The sequence below is a fragment of the Periophthalmus magnuspinnatus genome, chromosome 13 (genome assembly GCF_009829125.3).
Source record: "Periophthalmus magnuspinnatus isolate fPerMag1 chromosome 13, fPerMag1.2.pri, whole genome shotgun sequence".
NCBI classification, from domain to species: domain Eukaryota; kingdom Metazoa; phylum Chordata; class Actinopteri; order Gobiiformes; family Gobiidae; genus Periophthalmus; species Periophthalmus magnuspinnatus.
In genome coordinates, this window is record NC_047138.1 from 17,624,960 (window position 1) to 17,643,201 (window position 18,242).

The 18,242-nt window shown below is 43.8% G+C and overlaps 3 protein-coding genes across 3 annotated transcripts; 2 read left to right on the forward strand and 1 right to left on the reverse strand.

The window, feature by feature from the left end:
* Nucleotides 1–1,097: 1,097 nt before the first annotated feature.
* Nucleotides 1,098–2,168, reverse strand: aqp11 (aquaporin 11). Its single transcript, XM_033976537.2, has 3 exons — nucleotides 1,525–2,168; nucleotides 1,270–1,386; nucleotides 1,098–1,192 (listed from the first exon to the last, which is right to left on the reverse strand). The coding sequence occupies exons 1-3, from the start codon at nucleotides 2,159–2,161 to the stop codon at nucleotides 1,128–1,130; spliced, it is 819 nt and encodes a 272-aa protein (XP_033832428.1). The 5' UTR covers nucleotides 2,162–2,168; the 3' UTR covers nucleotides 1,098–1,127.
* A 4,459-nt stretch (nucleotides 2,169–6,627) lies between these two features.
* ompa (olfactory marker protein a) lies at nucleotides 6,628–7,967 on the forward strand. The gene is made up of 2 exons (XM_033977007.1): nucleotides 6,628–6,696; nucleotides 7,536–7,967. Exons 1-2 carry the CDS (start codon nucleotides 6,628–6,630, stop codon nucleotides 7,965–7,967), a joined length of 501 nt encoding a protein of 166 aa, XP_033832898.1.
* Nucleotides 7,968–10,584: 2,617 nt separating this feature from the next.
* Nucleotides 10,585–12,696, forward strand: LOC117380225 (uncharacterized). Its single transcript, XM_033976991.2, has 3 exons — nucleotides 10,585–10,817; nucleotides 10,879–11,008; nucleotides 11,408–12,696. The coding sequence occupies exons 1-3, from the start codon at nucleotides 10,676–10,678 to the stop codon at nucleotides 12,279–12,281; spliced, it is 1,146 nt and encodes a 381-aa protein (XP_033832882.1). The 5' UTR covers nucleotides 10,585–10,675; the 3' UTR covers nucleotides 12,282–12,696.
* Nucleotides 12,697–18,242: the final 5,546 nt, after the last annotated feature.

Below are 18,242 nucleotides of genomic sequence, written 5' to 3' on the forward strand. Positions count from 1 at the left end.
GATGCATTGTGTTCAGTTTTGGGGGTTTAATAATGGCACCACTTTCTGAAGCTTCTATGAAAAAATACATAATTTTACTAAAGTTAAAATGCTGTCAAAGATGTTGGACTTTGTGTCAGTTTGTTTCATGTGGGTGGGCCCAGTTGTTAGATATTAACCATAAACCAAGTCAAACTAAATTCTAATGTGAAATCACATGAACATTACTGAGGGTTGAGTGGTATTAAACCAGAGGTCATTAGTAAGTCTACTGAAAATGCTCATTTATTTGTCTTGCTACAAAGCGTGCATGCAGTCATGGAATAAAATTTCTGTGGTGCTAACAGTGACACATGCATAGGGGCTGTTCTAGAGTCCAGATGGAACCATAGACTGTATAAAGATGTAGACCAAGGGAGTGTGACATCACCTACAGCATTTGGCTCCACCCAGATGACGCTCATCAAGGCTAGCAAATATAGGGAGCTGCGTTCCATATTTGGAATTCTGACTGTGAGTATCATAGCAACCAAAGAGCCAATCCAGAGCGAGGCTGAACCCATGCCTGCACAGCCTCAGATATGCCTCATGCCTCAGATAAAGATAAAGAAAAAATAAGGCTCTATTATTAATATTCATATCTTGGACACTGTCAGACATTTATGGACATAATAGTGAAATAAAAATACAAGGATTAAGACCAAAATGATGAGCCTGACAGCAACTACAGAGAGAGGGTGACAGTTTTTCAATAGAAAGTGAATTGGAGCCAGAAGCGCACCCATGCTCACTTTTTTATTTGTAATTCAGTGGTGAGCATGTTAGCTGTCCATTTATATATACAGTCTGTGGATGGAAGAGTCTGGACAGTCTGATGTTGGTTCCTGGGGCCCCATGTGTCTCCTGAACTTCTGCTCAGGGGCCTTTGTGGGCTAGGCCCCTACCACCACTTGCTGCACATTCCTGTCCATATTCTTGTCTGCCCGGGTTTGATTAAAGTGTGATTCAAAATCAGTGCTCTCTTTTGCTGTGGAACATGGGCTCACACCCCATGGCCTCTGCCTCAGTCCAGTGTGCATGGAGTGGCCACTGACAGTTCGAAGCCACTGACCCGCTGATCCCCGGGACCTGCACCTCCCGAGGCCTCCTCACCTCGAGCGCACCGGTTTCCATCCTTCCAGCCAATCACAGAGCAACACGGAGCCAAGCATCCCTACACACAGAGACCGCCGTTATCACACGGAACAGGATAGTTAGGGGCAAGCACAGACGCGCACATATGTACAATACCTAGCACCGGGCCCAGCCAGTACACCAGGCAATACTCTGAAAGGGAGCGGCCGTCACAGCGGAACTGTGTGGAGAAGGCCAGTGCGGGGTTAAACACGGCTCCAGTGCTCGGGCCTCCTGCAAGCAAGCAAGCACGCACGCAAGCACGCACGCACACACCCCCACACACACACACACCCACACACACACACACACGCGCGCGTTATTATCACGGCTGGACAAACGTAAAGGTACATGACAGTAGTGAACATTCACCTGCGTACACTGCGGTGGTGATGACTGCTGCTACAGCGTGCACGCGATATTTTTCCTCCAGGCTGCGCGTGTGCGTAACAGCAGTTTGTACCGCGAATGCGCACGCAATTTCAACTGCGGTGGCAGCGAGCGGTGCGTCAATGGGACTCGTGCACTGGAACTCGCCAGCCCGGTGCCGCATGTGCATACTGGACACACCGAGGCTCCACGCCAGTGGCATCAGCACGCGCGCGGTTGCGGCAGCTGCGAACTGACAAGCTATCCGCCACAGAGCTGCGCTAGGCACGAGCTTCTGGCGATAAGTGTGCACGAGCGTGCAGGCCGGATTGCCGATGGCATCTCTGAACGTGAGTCCGTGCACCACTGCCGCCACATACGTCAGGGTGTGCGCGAAGCGACGCTCGATCTTGCCCACGTCCGAGAGCACGCGCAGCTCGTGCGTGCAGCAGCACAGCTGCAGTGTGGATACAAACTCTGCCGCGTGCACCTGGAACCCGGTTTGCGCGAGGACCCTTCCCAGCATCCGCCGAACCAGATCACTGAGCAACACAACCACCGCGAGCAGCACGAGCGACACGGCCACGTCCGCGCTCTCTGCCGCCCATTCCGCGCGTTTTGTCGCTGCTTGTCCAGCCATGCGCCCAGAAGATGCTCTGTCCGGCCACAGGACTGATCCGGATCCGCTGAGCTCGGAGGACAGTCTAACAAGAAGGGGTGTCGGTAGCCTACTCACGTGGGTTGGTACGGAACTGTGGGTTTCCTCCCTCTATGCAAAGGCTACCTATAACCCACACTGTTACATAGCCCACACTGGCAAAGGCTATAGACCACACTGCTAGTGTAAAGTCAGATCAACGGTCCTACATGGTAATATTTCAAGTCACGGCAAGTGGAGAATCTTGCACTCCTGTGGATTGGACAGCACAATATGTGCACAATCTATTAATGTAGTATTTTAGAACAAAAGAAACATGCACATTTATTTTAGAAAAATAAGATCCATGATTGGCCCATTAGTTATATTAGCACATGAACAACCAACAGATGAAGGCACTGCCCCCCAAATGCAATTTATTTATTCTGCAATCCATTAAAGCCATGCATCACTGCCTACAATACCAGTGCTGCTACTACCAGAATATACTAGGATAAGGATATGTCAGCTAAGTAATAAATGATAGTGCTGAGTGTTGGTAAACCAACACTGACTGCAGTAAACAAAGCAGTCACCTGCATCTAAACCTGCCCAGCACAGGCTCTCACAGGGGTACTCCTGTATGCAGTGCACGGGGTGCAGTGAGCTGAATAGTGGGGAAAAGCTTACATTGTTTATTGTTTCATTAGTGCAGGTTGTCCTAAAACATGTGCCATAGTGTAAGTTGCAGCATGGCATGTGGCAGATTTTTTTTTCATTTGTACCAAAATGCACATATCACATATTAAGAAAATACAATTGGAGAACGTTGTAAGCACAGAGCAGTGGGCGTGTACCTGTAGCAGTGAAAACAGGAGTTGATTGGCAATATGGCGTCTTGAGTGAACGATTAAAGATTGCTCAAACATTCACAAACATCACTTCAAATTCAAATTAGGCTAAATGATGAGGGGGAACAACTATTGTTAAAAGCTCTGGAAAGGGGGGTGGGACTGTATGGGACTATGCAGGAAATATGAATAATAAATGTGTGACATATGATGTACACGGGGTTGTGTGTGACAGCTCCTCTCTATCTGACTGTTCTTACTGTATCCAATGTTCACAGCTGAATGACCTACTCTGTGGAGAAGAGAGCCTCCTCCTCTGACATATCCTCCCAGGTGAGTGCTGTCTGTGCGGAGGAGGATACTGTCTCAGTGCTCTCAGGACCACCAGGAACATGTTAGCCTGACAGCCCATTCACTGGACCAGACAGCTCTCAGGGACCACAGCCGCAGCACCTGACTATGTGTGTGTGTGGGGGAGGGGTGGGTATTTATCACATTGTATGGGGACTAAAATTTTCACAGACTCACATGACAGTGACCTGCCACCCTGATGGGCACAAAAATCAGGTCTCCATGATGTAATTTCTTTATCATCAAATCAACAGTGTTTTATATTTTCTTGCTAAAACCCAGCAGTTTGAAACTTAAACCTCAAGCTCAGATGGGAAGAAGCCAAGGAGAACACACTGGCCTTCTTAGACTGTGCAGTAACAATAAGAGAGGGCCGGTGTCTCCAGGTAGAACAATACCTGCTGTTTGATTCACACCATCCACTGCAGCACAAACTCAGAGTTATCCATACTCTACAACACATAGCTCAAGTGGTACCCACAAACACAGAGGGAAAAGTCAAGGAGGAATAACACGTGGAGAAAGCCCTGTTGGCTTATCAAAAATGGGCCTTCAGTAGATCTAAGAGAGCTAAAAAACAGGATAACAGGGAATCTGAACCTAGAAGGATCAGCATTACACAGCGGGTGTGTGAAAAACTTCAGAGAATTTTCAGACAGTTTGAGATTCCGGTCTATTTCAAACCTACAAACACTTTAACACTGGTTCACCGAAAGGACAAAACTCTGAGCCATAAACAAACTACTGTAGTCTACTCCATTCAGTGTAGTGAAGAGTGCAGTGAGCGTTACATTTGAGAAACTAAACAGCCTCTCCATTAGAGAATGTACCAACACCGACGCGAGAACTCCTCTGGACCCCAGTCCGCCATACATCTCCATCTCAACGACACTAACCACTCCTTTGAAGATAGTGAGCTTCAGATCTTAGCCAGAGAAAATAAATTGTCTGAGAGTGGAGTTAAAGAAGCTATTTTTGTTAGGAAAGACAATACTTCCTTAAACAGGAATAGGGGCCTGAGACATAATCTTGCACAGATCTGTGATTCCATCTTCAGACACAAAGCAAACAAAAAGAACAATAGGAAGGCCATTAACAGATGAATAGGGTCTTTAAGGCTGAAACTGGAGACAATGGCTGTTTACAGTTTCAGTGTAGTTAGGCCCTGCCTTTAGATAGATATAAGGCAGTGTCCATCAGCAATATGATCAGAACTGAAGAGGAGGCTTGGATGAATGGCAAAATGTCTTCACTCCTACAATGATTTGTCCTGTTGACAGATTTAAACTTTGTTTTTTAATTTGAAGCTTAAAGTACATAATACCATAATGACTGATTTTAGAAAAGTAACTGTCTTCTGAATACCACCAAATGAAAGGCTAACTGCACCAGTAACTATACCAGAATATCCAGCGTACATATTTTTGGTGTATATATTCAGTTACGTCCCAACACTGTCAGTAACATTTTTTAAAGTTCAGATATGAGTTCAAATCGGTAAGGGTTAAAGTTTAGGTTAAAGGTGCTGTGCTATGATTGATTTTTACTTAAAAAGGTCAAAAACAGTCAAAACTAGTTCATTTTAAATGGTTTGCAGTGGTCCAAACTTATTCCTCACTTACTGCATGCACACTGCAAGAGCCTCTTTTATGTATTGGGGCCAGACTAATTTCACTCAAATACAAGGAAAGGAATCTGGCTCAGTCCCTTTAAGGTTAGGCAAGGAGGTCTGGCGGCTATGGGTAATTACAGTTAGGATTAGTTTCCAGGAAATTAATGTAATCTTAAGTCCCCAAGAAGGATCCTGTGACCGAATCCTCAGAGGACTTAGACAAGTAACACTGGCAGAGTATAGTTGAATGGATGAACACTTGAAATACCCACAATGCACCCAACTTGAAGACAGTCAAGCCAGACAGTTTGTTTATAAAGCCTGTACTCTGTGAATTATATGTTGAGTATATGTTGAAGTGGGAGTTGCTATGGTCCCTCTACCCAAGCGACCAACCAACATTTTTGATCCATTTTACACTTGCAATATAGGCTTTACTGTTAAATAATATGTCCATAACACATTTTCCAACTGCAGGAGCAGTGTCAGGATAATACAATTTCAAACTTGATTTCGATACTTAGAAATAGACTTAATATTCAATACCAATTCTGATACTACAATGATAATAATAAAAAACACTTTTTTATTTAGACAATAGAATGTGATTTTCAAGATTGGATCATAATACTTTCCTTTATATTACCATGTGGCCTTGTCTGTGTAATCCCTCAGTCGTCCAGGTAGATTCCATAGTGGTCCACGGGCGCATACTAGTCTATGTGGTCTTGTTCTGATACAGCTCAAGATCATTCTAAAGCTATTCAAGAAAGGTTCATTTCTGTCCTGTGAATGGGACTTTTCTAGTATTAATTCCTGCTTAAGTATCTAGTTTTTCTAGTTTTTATCCTTTATTATTAGTTTGTCTACATCTCCAAAGCTCAACATGCTCTGTTCCACCTTGTCATGTCATGAAGCAGTAGTTTTCAAGTTAAGAACATATATCATAGAACATAGTTTCACATAGATCAGAACTCTTTAATATATAATATAATAAAAAAGTGATATGAACATATTTAGCTTCACAATTGCCACACGCTACAAGAAATAGATGACATAAGAGTGAAACCGACCCAGTGTGAGATAATGACAGCCTCCCCTGAAGTCACCTCCATGCCTATAATTAACCAGGAGAAGGGGAAGAGGAGCCGGCCCAGGAGAGTGCGTCAGCTCTGGGTGTGCACACAGGTTTAAATACAGTGCACTCCACAGTGGCCCCAAAGCCCAATGGAAACTCCCACAGATGCAGCTGTACGTCATTAGGCCTGGTTGCTTGGTGCCTCCTCCACCTCACCTCCAGCATCACATCACCAGCACCCTCAGGGAGGCTGGGAAAGGAGACTGTTTTCTGAGTTTATTATTACAGTTTGTTTTCATAAAAAAAATAATTAAACAGAAACTGAAGAGGTATGTGTAAGAGCTGTCCCAGTGCTCCATGCCACAATGGTAGTTCAGGACTGATCAATATGTCCCAGCATCGGCCCTGCAGGGATGGGGGTGGGGTGATGGAAACATTTGGAATGAGGAGGGAGGACAGCCAATCAGCATCAGCGAGAGGAGACAATGTGACATACCAGGAGCACACTTAGCACCAGAGCAGAACATCACAGAGGAAGTCTTCTACACTTGTGGACTTGTGAAGATCTAGAGAAGAGATGGACCAGACCAAGGCTCAGTCTGAAACCATTATGCTGAACTTCTCAGAAGACTGCGCGCTCACTGAGGTACTACCTTGTCTTTTACTGTAGATGATAGATGATAGACATTCATGTGTGGACTGAATCAAATGTCAGGCAGGCTGTTTTTATTAAGTCAAGTTACATTCTAAAAAGGCATATTACACACTAAAAAGTCACATTACCTACTAAAAAGTCATGTTACATTCTTAAAATAGTCATGTTGGATTCAAAAATGCGAGTAAAAAAGAGTAAAATAGTCACATTATTCTAAATAAAGTTATAAAACATGAATTAGAATTGTTCTGATGTTTTTATTCAGCTATACCGCTAAGTGTGTGTGTTCAGTTTTCTGTAGACCTGATATCCTCATGATGTGATGTGACATGATGGTCCTATGGCTGATGTTTGAGGTACAGCCTTTTGTTTTATTTAGTTTTCATTCTAATAAGAAATGCTACATTCTAAAAAGATATGCTACATCCTAAAAAGGTCGTGTTACATACTTAAGTCCTGTCACATACTAAAAAGTCATGTTACACACTAGAAAGTCATGTTGCATACTAAAAAGTCATGTTACACACTAGAAAGTCATGTCGCATACTAAAAAGGCATGTTACATACTAAAAAATCATGTTACACATTTTAAAAGTCATGTTAGATTCTAAGAAAAGTCATGTTGCAAACTAAAACATCATGTCACATACTAAAAAGATACATTACATAGTAAAAAAGTCACAGTACAATCCGCTGTTCAGATCAGCTGCATCTATGCTTGTTTAGATTTCAATCAATAGGTTTAAGTTTTCTGTAGATGTTCTCATGTGGTGACCTTAGATGGTCCTATGGCTGACCGGCTGACTCCCACCTGTGTCTGTTCCTCATAGATGATGCGTATGCGGGTGTCCTCACTGCAGCGCTCCGGTCAGAAGCGCCAGGAGGGGGAGCGGCTGCTGCTGCCCAATGAGGCCGTGTATCGCCTGGACTTCCCCAGCCAGGACCTGAGCTTCCAGCACTGGCACTTCTCTCTGCGCGCCCACGGCAGAGTAACCATCACGGGTATCTCTCAGCACTGGACCCCCGACCTCACCAACCTGATGAGCCGCCAGCTGCTGGAGCCCATTGGCACTTTCTGGAGGAATGTGGCGGACCCTCCTGACACACCGCTCAAATGCCTGGAGGCTGATATGCAGGAGTTTGGGGAGCGGATCGCGGAGCTGGCAAAAGTCCGGAGGGTCATGTACTTCCTCCTAGCCTTCAAGGAGGGGGCAGAGGCTGACCATCTCAGCTGTGCCATCCAATTCACAGCTCACAAATGAACTGCACCTCTTTAGGACATACTGCAGATATGTGCTCTACATACACTACAACTCACTGTCCACCTCCATCCTCTGCTCTGAACTTCACAAAGTTGTCATGCTAGATTCCCTGCTGACTCACTGCATCAGATACTGTAGCACAGCACCATATGACCCCACACTGATTCTACTGTAGTCTGCCTCATATTGGGACTGAAGATTTTCAAAAACACCTCAATAACCACTTGTGTACCAGGGTGGAGTCCTTTTCAATCACACTGTATTTGTGATCTGGATGAACTAAAGTTTGAGATAAAATCTTTGAAATATGTAGATCCTAGAACCTTGGATATACTTTGGAATGGACAAACAGCATGATTTGAATCTAGCGTCAAAATGGTAGTTATCTGTGTGATGCTAAAGGCTATGTACTAATGATTTGGCTCGCTCTGATGTCCCACGTTTGTTCAATAAACTATGTGAGTGTTTTTATTTCTGCTTCTATCTTTGTAATGTAACTTTTTTTTTTTTTTTGCCAAAAATAGACAAAAATAAAAAGCATGTTTTTCCATTATGGATGTGTTTATTGCACTAAAAACATAGAAAAGCATACATTCTTACTGTGAGTGGGCTTGCATCTATACAAACCTGACTCTTATTTTGCCTGGAGGATAGCCTCCTCCTGCTTGTTTCCATGGAATTTTGTTCCTTTGGCTATAAGCTTCCACTGTATGGAATAAAACATATCAATCTCTATGGAGAATGTCCCAGAGTTTGGTTTTAACTTTCTCTTTCCATGACGTGCCACCTCCAGAAAGTTACATACTATCACTTTAAGAAAATAATTATGTTATTGTATATGTTTTCTAATATTCACAGGGGCCTTCTCATACAGGAGGAGCTGGGACACAGCACATGGCCCAGGACTATGGAGGACACGCCTATTCACTAAAGCACACATCTCCAGGTCTGAAGCCATTGGCTGCTGCTCATGATCTTGATTTACAGGCAACAGTGGTTAAAGTGATAACATCTACCTTTCTAGAGGTGGACTGCACGATTCTATGGAAACATAAAGTTACAATCATACTTCAGCGTGAAAATGGCCTCAGAATACATATTTTTCTCTTTTTCAATGCAATAGAAACATCTTTAATAAAAAAAACAACAACAACATTCTTTTATTTTAGTCTGTTTTGGAGCAAAAAAGTGGCATACTATGACTTTCAGTGCAACATATAGTGGCCAAAAATACTACTCTGGTCCAGAATATAAAATAACACATGTAAGTATGAGCACAATTATTATGAGGTATATTTATGCATTGAATAAATACTTCCAAAAAGTTGAATTCACCCAAAATACATTTATGTGTTCAAGGGAATGACGTAGCTAAGATTTTCCATAATACTATGTTTACCAATTCAAATTAAATATTCGGGAAGTTCTGAGCTTTCACATGAGGCATGGCCTGTCCATATACTGAAAATGAGAAAAACTTGTATATTTCCTCTATCTGCAGGTTAAGGCTCCGGTGACCCAGGTTCAGTTGTGACTGTAGTACCCTCAGAACACAGGCTACACACCCTCTCTTTAAGTAGTGTTTGTCTGGTCCTGAAAACTGGAGTTCATATGTTTCACACAGTCTGAGGTCAGACAGAAGTTATTGACCACTGTGTCCATCAGTGCCTCCTGCACCCAACTCCTCCTGAGGCCATACATGACCCATTGAGCGGGACCCAGCGCACAGGCCATAGGCTCCTCACTAACCAAAAATGTCCTGATGTGAGTCCTGTGCCCAGGTGCCATGTGCAAGTTTTTGTGTTATGTGGAGAGGTGGACCAATCAGTGCAGGAACAACAGACTGAAACTCTTATTTGTCCCAGCCTCAATTAAACTGCTTAACTCAAACAGCAGTAGGGTCCCTCTCACAAGGGTAGGGTCCCTCTTAAAGCAGCAGAGTCCTATTCACAACAGCAGGGACACTTTACTTGAACTGTTGCAGTGTTTTTAATGATTGCCTAGTCTGTGTCTTTTAATGTTTTTTATCAGTTACATTGCAATTCTGCCCAAAACAAAATAGCAAAAATAGAACCCCTGGATGTCCATGTGTTCCTTGCAAGCCCAGCTTTGTTTAGGGTAATCTTTCAAACAAGGGTATAAAGTGATATTTCTGCACCATTCATTTTTTTTTATACTATCGCCTGTCCCTATCCCTATGTATTGGCAGTTTCCTACTTTATATTTGTACACTACTGATAGGCTGAGTAGCTTCAAATCATGGGTAGGTCAGTGTCTTACACACGTTTTTATATGACTATGGCGCCCTCTGATGGCTGTGGAGGCAGTGAGCTTCACTCACTTGAGGTGTTGGGTGTGCGGTGTCGCGCTGGGGTGCAGAGGGAGGGGTCAGAGGAGCAGGTCAGAACCAAGCGACCTGTGGGACTTTTGTGCATGTGTGCAGTGAAGTTGCTGTGTATGTGCATAACAGGTGCTGTAGGATGGAATTAATCTTTAACAGTGAGTGACAGAGAAACATGTGCATGTCATGTGAGTGCTGCCCTTTGGTCCTGCACCAGAGTAGTTTGGATGAGTGCAGTAAAACTCACTCTCAGAGACACTGGGGAGACTCTCAGGCGGGAGCTTTGGAAACCGGCCTTGTGTCTAAAGCACGGGCCTAGCAGAGTGTGTGTGGGACAATACCTGTAGAGAGCACACTTCAGGGCAGGATGCAGCGGTGCTGGATGGCTCTGGCTCTGTTTCTGTGTGGGTCTGCCTGTGTCCACAGAGACTGCGGAAGGGTGCCCTGTGTGGTCAAAGGTCACCCTGAAGACAAGCACCTCGAGAGCTGTGGAGATGGAGGCATTGCAGGTGAGAGCCTCACACATTTACACGCTGTTATGCTTATATATCTAAACTTGTACACTTATAGGAAGGCTTCAGCCCCCGCAAGAGGCGTCTGTCTCTCAGGAGCGGCTGGTGGGGTCCGTGGCAGCATCTGTGCTGCTTACGTTTGTGGTGGGCTTCAGTGCTGGAGCTATGAGCAGGACCCATGTGCTCAGGTGAGATCTCCTGATATGGTTCGAGTGTAACAGCAGAGTTAGTCCTGGGATAGTGTGTTCTTCTCTATACATTATGTGTGTCAGATTACATCTTTAACATTTAACTTGTACCACCTGTCTCCATGGAGATGTTATTGGTTTGTCTAGAACGTTTCATCAGACAGCATTAAAATCTATTATGTATTATGTATCTCCATGAAAAATAAGCAGGCAATGCCACTAGGCCAATTTATAGATCAGATCTGTGGAGAGGCGAGTTTGCTCATGGTAAGAAGACATAAATGCCATACTATGGAACATTTCAGGCAAAGAAATGCCATCTCCATGGGAACAAGTACCCTCCAGTAGAAAACACAGTGTGGCATCCTGGCAGTGTCTTTTACATATTATCTGTCTCAGATGCCTCCGTGCAGTGGGCAGAAGACTGGCTCCCCACCACCGTCCACCACCCCCTCGGGTCTCCCACCATGAGGTCATGATGAGCAGCTTGGATAGCACAGTGCCCCCTATCAAACCCCGACGCAGCTACAGACTGAACCCACCCACACAGCACACAGTCTACCTGGAGTCATGTGACAGTGCAGCTTCAGCAGCACAGACAGGAGAGGTGACAAGGGCAGAGGTGACAGGTGCAGAGGAAGAGACAGGGGCAGAGGAGGTGACAGGGGCCGAGATAACAGGTAGAGAGGAGCAGACAGGGGCAGGAGAGGTGACAGGAGCAGAGATAACAGGTACAGAGAAGGAGTCAGGGGCAGAGGAGGTGACAGGAGCAGAGGATGTGACAGGGGCAGAGGAAATGGCAGGGGTAAGGGAAGCAACAGAGGCAGAGGAGGAGACAGGCACAGAGGTAACAGGTACAGTGGATATGAAGGGAGCCAAGGAGATAGGTGTAGAGGAGGTTATGTGTGCAGCAGAGGTGACAGACGCAGAAGAAATGGCAGGTCCAGAGGAGGGTACAGAGATGACAGGTACAGAGGAGACAGGTCTAGATCGGGAAGGTACAGAGGAGGCAGGTACAGAAGAGGAGTCAGGAGAGCCCTCAGATGCAAAGACCAGCAGAGGGCGCCGTGTGCGTGTCATCCGCCTGTACCAGTATGACGAGGAGGGCCAAAGGTATGGACATCTGCCACGGCCTTCGCTTCAGGAGCCGCGGCCCAAAGTCAAACAGCGCTCCCTGTCACTTAACCACCTCCACACCATCATGGCTGCTGCCACTGCAGGGCCCCTGGAGGCCGTGCAGGGGGAAGCCCCAGCTCAAGACTCTACATCATAAAGACCACATGTGTTTGCGCGAGTCAACTCATTTGCCATTTCTAATTCTGCTATGCTGCTCTCTCTCTGTTATTTTCACTGTTAAATACAGAACAGTCAGTCCAGTGGCACAAAATAGACAATTCACCAGTATACCTAGAAAAAAGCCCCATTTTCAGCCACATCGTGCCTCCATAGGCCGTGTCTCAATTCGTCAAATGCACCTTTTGAAGGTACTCCTCGAAGTACTCCTCAAAGTATAGTTTGAAGCTTCCGAATGAGAATGTGTACTCCTCAGTGTAGCCGCCATCTTGCTGAAGTGGGACAGGCCTACACCACGGACCGTACTTCCACCGCTGTCTTTGAGCATACAATACGTACATTACGTACGTTATTTTTAATTATTTATTATTTAATAGAAAAAAAGTCAAGATGTCATCCTTGCAGCCGTTTCTTTCTGTTTAGATTGAATATTAATAGGCAAATATAACGTTCAAGGTGATTTTTTTCTCAATTGTAGCTACTTCATAACTTTAACAAAATATACCTTGTTAAAACATAATAACAGAGACAGAGGTAACAGTATCATTTTGACATTCATAGTCTATAAACCAGAGAACACTGATTAGTTGTACATATAGTGGGATATTGCAGTTTAACGATTCGGTATTTTGGCCAGTGGCTACACCACTTTAATAACAGTAGAGGGCACTGTTTCCCTTCTATGCCATGCCAGTTCTTTTCATCTTATTATTGTAAAGTATTTTCTAGCAGTGCAGCGCTACATCAAGCTAGTATCTTGATTTACTAACACAAAGGTAAATGACACGTGCCCACCAGGGGGTGCAGACCTATGGAATGTACTGGAACTCATGAAGATTTTGTGCACGTCTCCGGACTCTCTTCTATCCTTTCCTGAGAGTCCGTTGCTTCATTGTTCACATTACCTGTGTGGAACTCATTAAACCGTCTGACTTTATGTTTATGTTTGAGTCTCTTGGTCTTTGACGCTTACAATAGAAAAGAACATTCTTAGATTATTCTTATTGGAATAATAATTTCTAATGATAATAATGCCTTCCTATTGTCCTGCAATAACTGCACATTCCTTTGTTCCATATAACTCCCCTCCTTTTTAATCATCAAACACACGGCCTGTACATATCTTTATTCAGATTTAACAGTTTCATGTCGCACTGTTGGAGGTGAGGTAAACCAGTACGAACATTTGAATGTGTATAGCGCAGCGGACTCCATTTTCTTTTTGTGTAGTCGCGGTGCATGATGGGATATAGCAGTGCGTGAAATGTGCATGGATGCACGCTTCGGTTACGGCTGATCTCCATGGAAACGCTGGAAAGGGCAGGGCACGTTTGTCGGGTGCATTCGTCGGGTGCATTGAAATGGGACAGCCGTTGTCGTGCCGGAAATTACCTAATTGCCCTTCGACACACACTTCCAATGGTGAATCTAAGGCCATTTTGGCAAATTGAAACACGGCCATAGTCTCACCTGAGCTGGGCCCTCTGAGGCTGGGCAGTCACAGGTCTGCTAAGGGGTCCTTGCCCTGGGTGACGAGGTGCGCCCCCTGTGTGTGGCCTGTGGATACAGCACACTGTTAGAAAAGGCTTTCACAACATGAGTCACTGTGCCATATGCTTGTTGATATTTGTTCTGGAATCTGGATTACTTGTAATACTTGTAATTTTTTTAATTTAGGGTGTTGTTGTACCTGTTATACTTGTAAATGTAATGTCATGTTTTCTTTGTTGACAATATTTCTGTTTTCTTTACTTTTTGTTGCTGATGTAAAAGGCATCAGATTAAAGTGCTCAGTGAAAGCTGAAATGTGTGATTTATTTCATTCACACTGATTTATCATCATGTCTTAATAAAGATTCTTTCTGTGAGGTAGTCCGCTGGGTGCAGTGTGAGGTAGCCCCTGGGTGCAGTTAGGTAATGAGGTAGTCCCCTGTGCCTGGTATGAGGCAGGCCCCTGGGTGCAGTGTGAGGTAGTCCCCTGTATCTGGTGTGAGGTAGTCCCCTGGGTGAAGTACAAGGTAGTCCCTTGGGTGCAGTGTGAGGTAGTCTCTGTGCGCAGCGTGAGGTAGTCCCCTTGTGTGCAGTCTGAGGTAGTCCCCTGGGTCTGGTATGAGGTAGTCCCCTGCGTGCAGTGTGAGGTAGTCCCCTGGTTGCAGTGTGAGGTACTCTTCTGTGTACAGTGTGAGGTACTCCTCTTGTGTCTGGTACAGTTGGGCAGGAGCTAATCCAGATGTGTGCTCACAGGACGTCCTGAACAACAACACTGCCCCACCTGCAGCATTCCTCTCCACTCCCTGGACCAGAGCTGCATGGGCCCAATGCATGTGCCCCAGAAGAACTTTACCAACACACACATGGGAAGAAGGACACTGCAGGTCTGCCCCCAGCTTTTTCATACCGGTATTGATGCTTTGACTTTAACTACCAATGTACGATATTAACTGATACTAGTGTAGGGGTTAAAAGCAGCATTTATTTTGTGAAAACACAGTTCACTTATTACACAAGAAATCCAACTATGTTATGTAAGTGTTATTTATTCTTCAAATAACAACTGGACAGCTTTGTATGAATAAAAGGTCAAACATTATGAGATGTTCTAGACCAGTGGTTCTTAACCTTGTTGGAGGTACTGAACCCCACCAGTTTCATATGCACATTCACCGAACCCTTCTTTATTGAAAAATAAAATATATATATTTTTCAAATTCAAGACATATGTATGTTTTACTGGTGCACAAAATGAACCATGCATTAACATCACTGTGTTCAAAGAATAAAACCAGTACAATGCATGAACTCACAACAAATTACATACATACCTTTTTACAAAGACATGACCTTTTTAATAGTACCACACTGAAATCATTTTAATTTTTAACCTTGTGTATTCCAACAATTAACTTATTGTATTTATGCTATTTATTATTTTTAACATTTTAACACACACCCATCACCTAATTTCCATCAGGCTAGAATAATAATGAATATTTACTGCAAATCAGTGTGACTTCTGCTGTTGCCTTTGAGAGACCAGTTCAGAAATGCATGGCTTCACCTTGGGCACTCCAATGTCATTTTCACAGCAAAGTCTGTTCCTTTTCTTCGTTTTTATGTCGTTTTTTTGTTTTTATGCCGTTCGAACGGCTCATTTAAGTCGGGCAGGTACTTCGATAGGCACATCAAAGGGTGCATTTGTCGAATTGGGACACGGCCAGAATCTGGAGACACTCGCAGTCCGCGAATCATGTGAGTGGGGTGCGTGTCTTGACCCGAACCCCTGAGACTGACCCACCGAACCCCTAGGGTTCGATCGAACCCAGGTTAAGAACCACTGTTCTAGACCAAAATCAGCCTGTAAATAGTCTTATGACATCCAGTTATATCAGTCGGCCATATCAGCTGAACCGATATCATGGAAACGATACCCAAACCTGGTAAATATTTTTAGAATGTGCAATGATATTTGATAAAAGTATCGTATCGGTGCATCCCTAGTCCCATCTCTCCACTCTCTGGTAGATCTTGCCAAATACCTCGATAGAAGCTGGAGTGAAACCACAGCAAAGTGAAACCATGACTGAGTGAAGCCATGATGTGCTCCACCTTCAGAGCCTCACCAAGCTCCTGGACCTGGTCTAATGGTGTGAAAAAAGATATCATGATTTTTTTTTATTTATTTTTTTTTAAACCAAACCACAATTTAGATTTGATCATAACTCAGGCTGTTTACATTTTCCTGTAAGAGTCAACTCAAGTATTCTCCTCCTTTTTAGAGTTCAAACTTAACTGTGATTGTTAGAACGTGGTTCCCTCATCAAAAACATGCCTGCAGATGTTTTAGATGTCATCCATGCATGTTTATGTATTTTAGCAGTCTCTCTTGGGCCCTATTTCAACCCTCCTTACGCTTAACTGTAAGATTTGTCAAATGCTTCACCCACAAGCCTACGTCATCCATGCTCCCATGACAATTCTACATAAATATACAAAACATGATACAGAACACTACAACTTTACAAACCTGATGTAATGTGCAGTAATCTAATTAGTGGAACTCACACTGATTGTGTAGTGATTGTGTAACTTATAAAACATGTCAATACATTGTTTTTGGAGAATATATCATTTTCAAAACAATAAAAGGTAAAATGGTGATTTTAATATGTCATGTGTGAGCTGTTAATAATACCCCACAAGTTAATAATACTCCCCATCAGAAGATGACCAATAGGACGAGTGCTTTAGTAAAGAATTACTGACGCATGTTTGGACCTCAGCCCAAGTCTGAGCTCCAAGCTGCAGCACCAGAAGATCCAAACATAATATCCCAGAGGAGGCATGTGGGGTTTAGGTCAGGAGCATGGGTGCAGTCATGAGGACCACTTTGCTTCATCCTCCAGCTGCCTGCACCCTCTCACCACATTAAAGGACTCGTATAACAGTTCTGTTTAACTGTGAATATGACTGAAAGGTTTTTATTCTGCACTTTTCTCCTTTAATGTTAATTTTATGATTATTGGCCCTCGCCACTCACGAAGTGATGACAAGGGGCATTGTTCTTGCTGGGTATAGGATCGACCGGCTCGGTGAAAAATTTCATAAAATGTGCATCGCAACTGTGTCCGACACACACCGGCTCGACAGCGCCACCTAGAAATTTTGAGATTTTCAATTTAATAGGGAGGCAAGACAGATTTGGACAAAATTCGTACCAGTGATAGAGCTCATAGAGAGAAGCAAAAAATATAATTATAGCGCTGCCCTATGACGGACAGGAAGTCAGCCATATTGGATCAAAAATTCGCCACTTCATTCGCAGCGTGTTTTCAAAACGCTACTAGTCTCAGGTTTTTGGTCGAAATGAGCTCAGATTTCAAATGCCACATCACATGGGTTTTCATAAAACATCCACGTTTTCTCCGAATTCCACACGGTTCGCCCGTACGCCGCCACCGAAAAACGCCTTCATTTCCTGTTTTTTCTATGTCCTCTCACGGCCACAGGCATTGCCCTACAGAGCTCACATTCACATCACATATGTGTGATTGGGGCATGAATGGAATGCAATATTAATTTTAATCAAAATGAACACTATAGCGCCCCCTACCATAGGGGTGAAACGCCAACATTATCGGATTCCTACGAAATTCGGGGAATAAATTGGGGGCATGACGTGGACCAAAAAATAATATTACAGGCATAGGTCATTTTTCACACTTGGCCAGCAGGGGCGCAAAGACTCCAAAAAAAAAATCATTGAAAAATGTCTGACACGCACATGCATTGGTCTACACAGCTCAAATTCACATCACACGTGTGATATGAGGGTTTTAATAAAATGGATTATTAATTGTAATAAAAATGAACACTATAGCGCCCCCTACAATAGGGGTGAAACGCCAACATTATCGGATTCCTACAAAATTCAGGGAATAAATTGGGGGCATGACGTCGACCAAAAAATAATATTATGGGCATAGGTAATTTTTCACACTTGGCCACCAGGGGCGCAAAAAAAAAAAAAACTAAAAAATATCTGACACGCACATGCATTGGTCTAGACAGCTGAAATTCACATCACACATGTGACATCAGGGAATTAATAGAATGCACTATTAATTGTAATCAAAATGAATATTATAGCGCCCCCTACCATAGGGGTGAATCGCCAACATTATCAGATTCATACGAAATTCGGGGAATAAATCGGTGGCATCAGAAGAAACAAAAAATTACATTATGGCCATGAGTCATTTTCCACGGTTGGCCACCAGGGGCGCAAACACTCAAAAAAAATCATTGAAAAATGTCTTACATGCACATACATTGGTCTAGACAGCTGAAATTCTTATCACACATGTGATATCAGGGTATTAATAGAATGCACTATTAATTGTTATCTAAATGAACACTATAGCGCCCCCTACAGTATTGGTAA

Bases quoted from the DNA above. Each gene is read 5' to 3' on its own strand.
- LOC117380225 (XM_033976991.2), top strand. From the start codon at position 10,676: ATGCAGCGGTGCTGGATGGCTCTGGCTCTGTTTCTGTGTGGGTCTGCC. The intron at 10,818-10,878 runs GTGAGAGCCTCA...GTACACTTATAG, and splicing joins TGGAGATGGAGGCATTGCAG to GAAGGCTTCAGCCCCCGCAA. The intron at 11,009-11,407 runs GTGAGATCTCCT...TATCTGTCTCAG, and splicing joins AGCAGGACCCATGTGCTCAG to ATGCCTCCGTGCAGTGGGCA.
- ompa (XM_033977007.1), top strand. From the start codon at position 6,628: ATGGACCAGACCAAGGCTCAGTCTGAAACCATTATGCTGAACTTCTCA. The intron at 6,697-7,535 runs GTACTACCTTGT...TGTTCCTCATAG, and splicing joins AAGACTGCGCGCTCACTGAG to ATGATGCGTATGCGGGTGTC.
- aqp11 (XM_033976537.2), bottom strand. From the start codon at position 2,161: ATGGCTGGACAAGCAGCGACAAAACGCGCGGAATGGGCGGCAGAGAGC. The intron at 1,387-1,524 runs GTGAATGTTCAC...GCTTGCTTGCAG, and splicing joins CACCACCGCAGTGTACGCAG to GAGGCCCGAGCACTGGAGCC. The intron at 1,193-1,269 runs GTATTGTACATA...CTCTGTGTGTAG, and splicing joins CTGGCTGGGCCCGGTGCTAG to GGATGCTTGGCTCCGTGTTG.